The sequence below is a fragment of the Pezoporus occidentalis genome, unplaced genomic scaffold (assembly GCF_034315485.1).
Source record: "Pezoporus occidentalis ecotype Australia unplaced genomic scaffold, CSIRO_AGI_Poc_V1 ctg49, whole genome shotgun sequence".
NCBI classification, from domain to species: Eukaryota; Metazoa; Chordata; class Aves; order Psittaciformes; family Psittacidae; genus Pezoporus; species Pezoporus occidentalis.
Window position 1 is genome coordinate 1,488,968 of NW_026915824.1, and position 11,503 is coordinate 1,500,470.

General features: G+C 39.7%; 1 protein-coding gene across 1 annotated transcript in view; it reads left to right on the forward strand.

The window, feature by feature from the left end:
• Nucleotides 1-5,246, forward strand: part of COL25A1 (collagen type XXV alpha 1 chain) — a 299,864-nt gene extending 294,618 nt beyond the window's left edge. The window contains exon 37 of the mRNA XM_062636654.1: nucleotides 558-5,246. Coding sequence (XP_062492638.1) covers nucleotides 558-560 — 3 coding nt within the window. The 3' untranslated portion in view covers nucleotides 561-5,246. The remainder of the gene's footprint in view (nucleotides 1-557) is intronic.
• Nucleotides 5,247-11,503: the final 6,257 nt, after the last annotated feature.

Here is an 11,503-nt window from a genome sequence, read left to right on the forward strand (position 1 = left end):
GAAATAGTTGGCTTTAGATTTCTGGAAAGTCCAAGACTTTTCTGCTTCATATGAAGACTCACACATCCTTTGACTTCTGCACATGACCACTGCTTACCATTATTTATAAAAGCTCATGGGCACTTTTATCAAATATTTTTCTTGACTTATTATGATATCAGTTTTCTGAGATACCTCGAAGAGCAGTGCATCCTGCCCTTCAGTTTTCCCTACCTTTCTATTCTTCAATAAATACTCTTGGCTGACATGTTCTATGCTAATGTTAACTGGCAACATTATTTTAGTAAAGACTTAAGATAGACAGTGCTAGATTTAAAACCATGGCATTCAGAATAATGTAGGTGGAAGGATACTGGCATGTAATACATTAGAAAACAGAAAGCATAAGTGAAACCCTAGGTGCATTTATCTCTGAAGAATAGGTAATGCTGAGGAAACAACTATCCATATTATTTGTAACTCTGCCTATGTAACTCTATCTATGTATTTGGAATAGATACCTGAAATATCAATTTACTAATTGGATTAATCTGTATCTTTTTTTTTTGTCTCTGCAGTGATGAATCTAACCATACAAGCATGAAGTTGTGTATATAGTGCTCCACTTTTTGTATTTATAGTTGAAAACTGAAAATTTGATTTTACAAGTCTGAGATATGTTTACATGTAGCTGCTTTTACTTGTTTGCAATAGTCCATGTGTACATCTGGTTTTCACTTACATCTGCAGTTAGATGATATATAACTGCAGGGTAAACCTGCAAAGATTCTCTCTTGCATTAGAGAGAGATCTCAATACAATGATCAATAATAAAAATCTGATTATTTCTGTAAATTCTTATATTTTGGCTTGTGGACCTGCATGGACAATGAGTGCCATGAACTAGTTTACAAGAAATTGTGACCAAATAAGAGCAAAATGCTACAAAATGTACTGTACCAGCCGCCATTGAAGTTTACTGACTTGGCTTCCATGTCCATCTTAGATACTTCACTGATTCATGCCACATCTGCTCGTACAGACTAAAAGCATGAGTTTGTGTGCCAAACCTGCTTGTTGTGTGATCACGTTATGTACTAAATGGCTGCTCACGGTGACCTTTGATTCCAGTTTCTGAATCATTTCCTTTTGTCATCCCAAGGGAGTCACACCATGGCTTATTGCTAAAAAGAGATAAACCAGAGGAGGATAGAAAGAGGCCTTGAATTTTTGGAGAATAGAGTTCCAGCTGCAGGTGGATGGCTTCCAGTCTTGCAGGTTACTTGGCCCCTTTGATCAAAGGGGGTCCCGCCTGTTAATCAGCATCAGTTTGCCTTGCACTGCTCACGGTCGTGAAGACATTCACCGTTCACGACAGGCCCTGTCAAGTCCTTAATCAAGAAGGAAGGAAGTTTGAAGAAGAAACCAGACTTCTCTGTGGGTTGTTTGAAAAGGTTACAGTGGTGCTGCAGGGATCGTTTCTCCATGGCAGACACCGCCTGAGACCAGAAGCTTCTCAACCTTACGAGGATGGACAGAGTATGTACTCTGCATATTGTGTTTTGGGACTGCTGGAGGAAACAGCATTCTTGAGGCGAGGATGAATCAGAACATCCTCCAGTGGAGGAGGATAATGGAACTGACCAGAGACATATGTACCATGGTGTGATTTTCAGGTGATTCAGTTGAAATTACACAAAACTAGCAGAACTTTTCTGCAGAATTTTGGAAGCTATGGTTAATTTTGTTTCCTTTTCCCATAACTGTTGCCATAAAGGATGCATTTCAATAATCTGTTTAACATTTGTGATGTTGGCATTGAAGAAAATACTTCAAGCCAGACATGCATCTTGTTTCAGTATTTAGTTTTTATTTTCGGGTCTTTGAAGCCTTTAAGTCTAAAAAAAAAAATAGTTTATTTTTGTGTTTCACAAATTGATTTATATTCATAATTGATCTTGTTCTTTTTCTGCTGTTACAGTGACCTTACTGGACATTATTATTCAAAAAACATTGGAGAAGCAAGTCTGTGTGATTACCACTGCACGCTTGTTACCGCACTACACTGTTAAAGGTGTCGGTATTTCTCCATTTCTGTTCAGATGACTAGTTTTCTAGGCAAACATGGGCAAAGTTTTGCTTTTATTGTTAGAAATACTGAATTTGTGCACATTTGTAGTTTTTGCCATGAGATATTTCTTCCAGTTTTGAGTCTTCATATGGTGCGCTGTAGTTAGTTTGAGAGGCTAGGTTATGAGAAATGGTGCCATATTTGGCACATGGAAGTTCTTTTTATAGCACTCCCATTCCTAGTGTATATAGCAGGATGATCACAAACTTTTTTAGTTACATTTCTGAGGTTTGTTTTTCATACACAGACCAAAACAAAAGTTGAAGAAGACAACCTGTCTCCATCCATGTGTGGGCACCTTACCCTTCTTGGAATGCATGTTTTTGCTTACTCCATCATTTCTAAATCATGTGAAGATGGAGACCTGGTGTGGTTGCACTTTTCATATTGATCCACAATCTCAGATCAATGGAAAAGACACTATAATGCCATCTTTCATTTTGCTAAATCTTTATTGTCATTTGCTGTATCAGAGACAAAAAGAGCTTTTCAAGAGGGGAAATCTTCCACAGATTTTTTTAAAACTAAAAATTAATTTTGTGGCCTCCATCTGGTAGTACCTTACAAAGTTCCAACAGTATATAGATGTATATATACTGAATATATATATATTCACTGCTTATATCCATCTTTCCAATACTAAGAAATAAACAAGTGTTCACAGATATAAGGGAAAATGGTTTTATTTGCTTACATTTTCAGAGATGCGAGTATTGACCTGTTTGAATAATCGTTGCTGCAATAGTGAAAGCCTTCACATGGCATAGACTGAATATAAGGTGTTAATAATCAGAGTGCAACAGCAGTAATGTGAATGAGGAACTTTCCAGAAAGGGCGCAAGGGGAGAATCACATAAGCCCTTCAACTTGACAGTTTTAGTCTGCTTGTTTAAGAAGCACTATCCCAAAATCCAACAGGCTGAGGAGCAAGCTGCCCACCTAACAAAAAAGAGTTTCTTATGCCTGTACTCTGACTTGGTACATTTGGCTGGGTATATTGCAGATGTGAATACTAGAAGTTGAATGTTTTTATGAAATAGCAAATACTGGCAATCATACAGTAAGACAAAATATTTTTTAATTGGCCCTCAGAGTATTCAGATGCTAAATCAAGTAGGATGTTTCTTATCTGGCTAGATGCTTTAGCAGTTCCATATCAAGACTGTGCAAAAACACAGGTTATTTAGGAAAGAGCAACAAGATAAAGAGCCATTAAATGCACACTGTCATTAGCACTCTCATTTTTTAAATTTGTGTATCTGTATTTTTAAACTGTCCTCGTTGCATCCATTTCTGTATGCATCAGTAAAGCTGGCAGAATCTTGATTCATTTCCTCATTCAGAAAATATTTATAGATATTGCTGCTAAGCATTAGTCAAAACTCAATTTTCCTTTAACTCCCTGACACTGAGACCCTGCTAAAGAAACACTTCAGCACCTTTACTCACTTTCTTTTCAGTCTTGCAATTTCTTTATTTAATTCCCACCAGAAAGGAATACTTTTTTTTTTTTCCCTGAAAATAATCTAACTTATATTTTTAAGCTTCTGTGTTTTTCAACATCTTGAAAGATTCATTCCATTTAAATGACCATGGGTGAACAGCAAATAAATTTAATTTGACATTAAACTACATTCACAGATTTGACATTAATATTTGCATCTCAAAGATTGACTTGAAACCTAACAGTATGTAGGTAAGTTGCATGTTCAGGACAAGGGAAAAAATAATGCATTGTGTTTAATATTTAATCAAGAAAAGCACCCTGTGAAGACTTGCAACATGTTTATTTTGTTTAAAAAGTACTATTTTTGGTGCTAGTATACGTTTTTTTTCTTTCGATGGCAAAGCTATAGTTTGAACTGCCTGTGTGTTGTATCTTTTAGTAGCATTCCTCCAGATAGATATGATTTGTTTTGTTTAGTTTGTGACAGGAACAGTAGTTCCTCTACCAGTCCTTTCAGTTGTAGAAGTCTGTAGTGGTATTGGTCTACACAGTTTCTGTATCCCTGACCTTTTCAGGTATGATTAATTCTTGTTCTTTTGAGAGTTTTCAGTATTTGTTTCACACCAGGTTTTGTAATCATCTGTTACTCCAGTGTATTATAACCACATTGTGCAGAAGTCCTGTTACAGAAGCAGCAAGCCTTTGAAGCACTGTATGGAATATGTCTGACATACATAGTCCTTGTCTTCATATCCATAGATTAGCTATGGGGAAGCTTTCTTTCAGGATGCTTTGGACATCTTTGTATTTTTTTCCTGAGGTAAAGCATGAAACGCTAATTCATGGAACAATGTATTTTTTTGATTTATATTTTTATTTATTACTGAATTTGATGTCACATTCTGATAGTGTAGCAAGGCAGAATGACACTCTTCATCCAGCTGTTTATATATATATTTTTAGTCTACCATGTAAGTTGTATGAATGAGTTTCAGAATGATCAAATCCATATACCTGCACAAGTGTGAAGTATAGAGTTTTAAAAGGGATAATTCTTAAGATTACTGTACAGTGTGGAAAGTTAGCATTGGCTCCACTGAGCATTACACTCATGGAAGAGTGCATGTGAGTATCAGTTACTCTCTTAAGCCAGCAGAAGAGACAATGCAATCCCAAACGAGATGAGCAGACCTTTGGTCCTTGTGGCCAGGTGGTGCTGCATAGGGCTGGGGGCCATGTCAGGAGATGTGGTTTGGATCCTGGACCCCTGGGCTCTTCACTTGGCTGCAACTCCCTTTCCCCAGCAGGGAAACAGGATGAGTGATGCATTCTTCCCTTGCAAAGCAATTTGGTACGTGCAGGAGGAAGGACCTAGGTATTGATGCTTAGTAACCAGGGGAATATCAACAACTTTAACAGTGGGGTTTGATTGAATCAAGACCACTTCAGTGAGTAAAAACTGCAGAGATACTCCCAGTCTATTGAATGTGATGATGTTCAAGGCATGAAGCGTTGACCTTTCCTTTCAAATTTCCTCATCACTGCTGCTTGACCATCTTAAATTACATTTTTAAATATCTGTCTTTTACCTAATGAGACACATAAATTTTCACACTGGAGAGTTACACAAACCACTAATATCAAAGGTAGAGGTCAAAAGGAAGCCTAAATTTTAGTCATTGCAAAAAAAAAAAAAAAATTATTTGATTTCAGTGACCAGAATTTAACACCTGATTTTCTTTATTTTCTTTCTGCAACTTCCTTTTATGGATCTGAATGTTGCTATGATGAACAAGTAAAGATTTTCTTGCACCCTCTGTACTGAACTGTTTTACGTGGTGGTTGGATTCATTAAATGCTGTTAGATACAAGTGCCTGCCACCATCATTTCTGACAGAATTTCAAAAAGATGCTACACAGAGCAAGTGGAGTTTGTATTTAAAAAAAAAAAAAAGAAAAAAAAAGGATTTGAAGTGTTGTTTTTGTTTAATTTTGTTTCTAAATGCATCCAATTATCAATGCTGCTTGGAAATCTAATTTTCTTTGGAAAACAGGGGGCCTTAACTTAACCTGGGACCGTTAGCGTTTTACTTGTTTCTATTTAAAAAGAGAAATTGTATGAATTTCCCAGATACCATTGGTACTTGCACACTTCTCTGAAGTATTATGAAGAGTTGAGTTGGTGGAAGAATGTTTTACATATTGTTAACATATATGTGGATATTCTTATATTATTGTACATGTTTGGGAAAATATCACACAACTTTAAAATGTTACTAAGATGTATGTATCTGACTTTTTCCTTTGGAAAATATTATATATTTTTATTTGTATTTTTTACTTTTTTAAGTTCATCTATATGTGCTGTTATTTTTGTATTGCAAATGGTCTCATAAGTGCAGTAGAAGAGATAAAAATACAAACAAAAGTAATTTGGTAAGGATTACAATGCTTGGGGGGAAAAACACATGGGTCAGTATCATAATATCAATACTAGAAATATTTTGAGTGTCTTAGCGCTGTAAGTATGTCACGAGACCTCTTGACAAGTAGTGTAAATTACAAGGTTTTAATCACCCATTTTAATTTGTTATTAATTACCACTTTCCTGTGGCCTCTGGTCTTGACTTAATTGAACCCGATCAAACAGCATGCTTTTTTGGTTTTATTATTAAAATCGCTCCTTGTTTTTTGATTGAATACTGTTTTGTTTTCTTTCAGTTTTGTACTTCAGGTTTTGTTTCTTGCTTGTGAGAAGTTGATCTTCAGAATTATTTTTACACTATTTATGATTTATTTTCATAATGTAAAAAGTGTGTAATTATTAAAATATTAATCCAACCACTGGTGCTGATTTTGCATAGTTATAAAGTTTTTAGTGTTGGTGCAAAACATTGCTCTAGTCTGTCTGGATCTGAAGAAATTTATGCTGCATTGTGCCAATCTGTAGTTTGAAATCTTGTACAGGTCGTTTCAGTCAGTATTTGCATTCACACAAAAAATCAGGGCCTTTGCAACACGTTCCATTTTCCTATAGTGTGCAATAAAAAAATCCCCATGTTGTTTAACCCTTTAAAGTCGAGTCCATTCAGTCTTCTTTTTTCTTGGACATGCAGAACAGCCTATGGACATCCACAAAAGGATGTAAGGAAAACATTTTGCGGCAAATATTAGAGCTTTTCCTTGCTCTGGGAAAGCTGCAAGGATTTATGTACTAACCAGAAATAGAAACTATTGCTTAGACAAGTCCACACGTACTAGGATCAAAATAAATAAGCTGAAAATCACCAGTCTCCCCTTTCCGTAATACTGAAGGTGAAAAATAAACCTGAACTGCTGAGAAATAAACATGTGCCCAGACAATGTCAAGTACCAGCGTAAGCTAGAAAATGTGAGGATCTGTTTTACCACAAATCCAGTTTGTTCATACAAGATGGAGGATAATAATTATTGCAAAATGGCATATTGTCAACGCCCTGGTCTAAGAGCACACATTTTTGCAGGAGTCTCCTTGAACAAAGGAGGTTTTTTGACAAAAAATGGAAGATTGGACAGCAGCTGTAATCACTTCAAAGCATTATTTAAATGTTTGGGGTTTCTAAGTCCCAAAATATTTCAGACAAACAAAACACTCCCCATTGTTTCCCCTTCCTTCACCTCAAAGAAATGTACTCACCCTAGGCTAAGAAAGAGAATAAGCACTGGGAGGGTTTGACCTCTATTTTTAACTCTTAATTATTCTTAATCTCCATAGATGTCCGTCAATCTTACCTAGCTTTGTTTCAGACTCTTGGCGGGGGGGACTAAAAATAGCTTTGCTCCCTTTCCTAGATGAGATACTTACAGCTTAACTTGCCCAGCATCCCCAAGGAAACACCCAGCAATGCCAACTGCATTTGCTCTGTGCCATGCTTCACGTGCAGTTAGCTAGATCTAACTGTCCATGGGTTTCCCATTCAGTCTTTTTACTGCCTGTAAAGTCAAACCTCAGCTAACCAACACCATATAGCCTTCACATCCTATTGCACTCATGGGACATGACTTCCCTCTGCCATTCCTTCACACAAGGAGCTGTGAAAGCATTCATGTTCCAGCAAGTAGTAACAATCAGACCCAAATAGGTATTAAAAGCAAACAAGCAAGAACATGCCAAAGGAAGTCATGTTCCTGCAACCACAGTCCTTCTGTCTTCCCAGGGTCACTAATTTGTCTTCTCTTCTGTTAGCTTCTGCTAATTTTCAGCCAGAGTACTCACGGGGCTTTCTCCTGTCCCTTCCCCTGGCTGCGGTAGAAAAATGGTAGAAAAGTGGTTTGGGATTCTTGCTCAAAACTTGGAGCTTGAATGTATGTATGTGTCTATACGCATGTATATATAAATATTTGCATGCGTGCACATATATCCACATGACCTGTAGTGTTCAAGAAAATACTGTACACAAACCTCACAGATTACACTCTGCTAGTATAGTTGTACTTAAGCTGCTTTAGTTTGCATCTGAGAGCAAAGGCAGACAGAGTTCCTGTCACATCAACTAAGATGCAGATTTTTCGTGTGCTTACACCAAGGCAGAATGTTCAATAACTAATAAACAACCTGCTTATCTTTGTATGTGCAGGTTACAGCTTGACTGAGTTTCCAAAGTACACACACCTAAGCGGAGCTGTCATGAGCTCTCACTGGCATACCTTTGTCTGGCTGCTCCCTCCTGGAGCCAACAAATAACTTGGAACTTTTTGCAAGTTTTTAGAATCTCTTCTCTTTGGCATATTAAGATTGCTATGACTTAATTGATTGAGATAAAACTGATAAAAGCAAATACAGCCAAAAAAATACATAACATGTCAACTCTCACTCCATTACATCAATTAGCTTGTATCAGAAAGATGTGTATATGATACATTTTCCATTTAAAGATATGGAACATTCAGCACTGAAATGATCTTCCACAAAAATGATTCAGGACCCAGCAAGTAAGCAAATGGTTCTGGAAAGCGATGAGGCCACGAAGCTCAGTAAGTAACTTAACCACACACTTCCCTGCCTTCCCCTGTGCCTATTGGTATGCAATTAACACACTCTGTGTTAGACTAACTCAGGGCTGATCACCACATCAACTTGCAGGCAAGTTCATTCCTCATTCAGCATAAATATCAAGCAGCTGGCTATCCCTGGGAAGGTGCAGGTAAGTATGGTTCATCAGTCTTTACCTTTCTGTACTGAAATGGATCTTCAGTGCAGATCATTTCCCACTGACGATCTATAATGGGTTTGTTTCTCAGGATGAACCAGCAACAGACTGTTTTCCAGAGGTACAGTAACTCCTTAAACAGTTAATTAGGCAGACAAAAGCACCTTACTTGGATACTTCGAATAGCTCTTAGAAACAGTTACTCCTTTTCATCTTTCATGCAGGGAACCAAGGCTTCTGGTTGCTGGTACCCTGCCAGCAAAAAACCCATACCCAAGTGTGGGAAAATTAGAATGTTCAGAAATCAGGCAGAGAAAGCACCATGTTTCTTAAATTAAAAAAAAAAAAATCAAAAAAAAAAAAAACAACAGAGTATGAACCCCCCCACACACACCTATTTTAATAATTCTTTACATCATGGAGAAATAGCTGCTAGTACTTACTCCACAGCCGTACAAGGCCAAGTGGGAGAGGTCTAAACTAGTCGAGTGACAAGATGCTGGAAAGCCTTGTCTCAAGCAGGATCACACTGCTAAATGGAAGGGAAAGACCTCCTCTGCTCTACATTATCCTCTCTATTATCCTGCTGATAATATCAAAAGTGTGTGCAAGAACCGCGAGCCAGGAGGGTGGGCTATTTGCTTGGTTATTAAGCCTCTTTCCATGGCTGTGAAGGAACAGAGAAGCAACCTTCCCCCCTCAACACCTACCTTCACCTACCACTCTGATCTTTCCTTATGAGGTTTAATATTGACTCAAGCAATTACTAATCCAGCTGTGAACAAACTTGCTTTTGTTACACCTGGAACAAAACCTCCTGATACAAGCAGGGCTGGCTGCTGATCCGTGCCAGTAAAGGAGCAGAAGCACAGTAGCTCGCATATCCCTTAAATCTGTTTGTGGTCCAGGGTTTCTGTGCAAGCAAGACCAGGCAGGTCAGCATAGACAACTGAAATTATTCCATGTAACTGCTCCCAGCAGCCCTAGAGGAGCAACAAGGCTGTGCTGGGCACCAGCAGGTGGCAGGCACAGGCGGGTGCGGGGAAATCATCTCTTCTGAGATGCCTTTCGACTCTCAGACTCATGTGCTGACCTTCGGTGCCAATGTTCCAGCCTTCCTTTACATTACTGTCACAAAGAGATTGCAATGAGGTCCAGTATATAACATGTACAACCGAACCACATCTACCCTATTCCAAGTATTATCCCCCACCTTTCAGAGATATGGGCAAAATGGAAAAGCACTGCAGAAAGCATTCCTGGCAGGTTCTAGCCTAGGCTTGATTTGGGTGTTAGCAGATCTAAATGCCTGCTATCTTCTTAAGACTCATCAGTGAATCTTGTTACTGGCTGTACAATACTGCCCTAGGTGACAGCTTTGACAGCTCCTTCCTATCTTTTAAGTCCATGCTTTCTTCTGCCTGGGCAAGGCACCGAAGATCGGCAGCTGCTGTCTGTGCTGGGATGTAGAGGTGTTGCTACTGGCGCCTCCTACCACTTCTGTGACAGGGCTGTTCTGTTGGTTGGGTGAGGCAAGGTTTCCAGTGGAGCAGGAATGTGAAAGCTGCAGAGCTTCAAAATTAACAGTTTGACGAAGCTCAAGAAAACGCCTGTAGGAAAAGAAATGCTTGACTACAGAAGCAGAAAGGTGGCTTACTGGCAGAGACACAAAATATGTAAAAATCAGGAAGTGTTTCTTCCATCTGCAAAATTTGGGATGACTGACTGGATACTGATCTAGAAAAGACAAGCATCATCAGCACAGGAAGTTGTGTGGCTTTACATATGCTCTCTGAAATCTCTTCCAAACATAGCTCTGCAGGTGGCATAGACGAGCTACAGATGGGGCAGTGGGGATGTGGGCGCAGGTTTTGCTGCTCTCTGCCCATGCAGCTCAAAGACCAGCCTCCAGGCGAGGAGAGAGTGCATCTTGGCAGGGACAAGGTAAAGCTAAGGGGCTCCTCCAGGAGCTTCACTGTTCTGAAATGCAGTGCCTCTTGATGTGAATTCTGCCCTTCTTCACTGTGAAATCATCCTTTTTTCTTACAGGCTTTGATGTCCAGTGAGAGGGTTATCAAGGGTAACCATGAAGCAATGCCACATTCAAGCAAATTGCTTCTATATGACGCTGTGGTTAGAAGGAGATCATAGGACTAGTTATACTTAGGTCTTGCCTAGACTGGAAAAGGGTGTACCAATGCATCAGAGCACCAGGGATAGAGCCCTTTCCTACTTACGTGTATAAAAACATTGACATCCATAGCTCCTCCTAGTTTGCTTCACTTTACAAGAAATACGGATACTGTCTTTGATGGATGTATACAAGTATCTCTCAGCCTACACTTACGGACAGGTTCAGGGAGATAAGCATCTGTAAAAGTCCCTAGATTATGACGCTAATTTGGATTGAATCGACTGCTTGGTGCCCCCCTCGGGGACGTGTGCCGCACAAGTGCGCTGCCCGCCCGGCGACCGGGGAAAGGCGAGCAGCCGCAGGCCCGTCGCCTGTCGCCTCTGGGAGAGGGGTGGCCGCCCGTTCTTCCTCTGCAGCAAGTCTGCTGTGTTGCAAGTTTGTGCCGCTCTGCACCGCTGGAAAAGCTCCAAGGCGCGGGGAGGGGGGGGGCGTAGCTAGACAGCGAGCAGGAGTTGTCCCCCCGACGGAGGGCAGTGACCGGCCGGGACGCTCTGTCCAGTCCTCTCCCGTCCCGTCCCGTCCCGTCCTGTCCCGCTGGGGAAGGCGGGAGGGGGCAGGCAAGG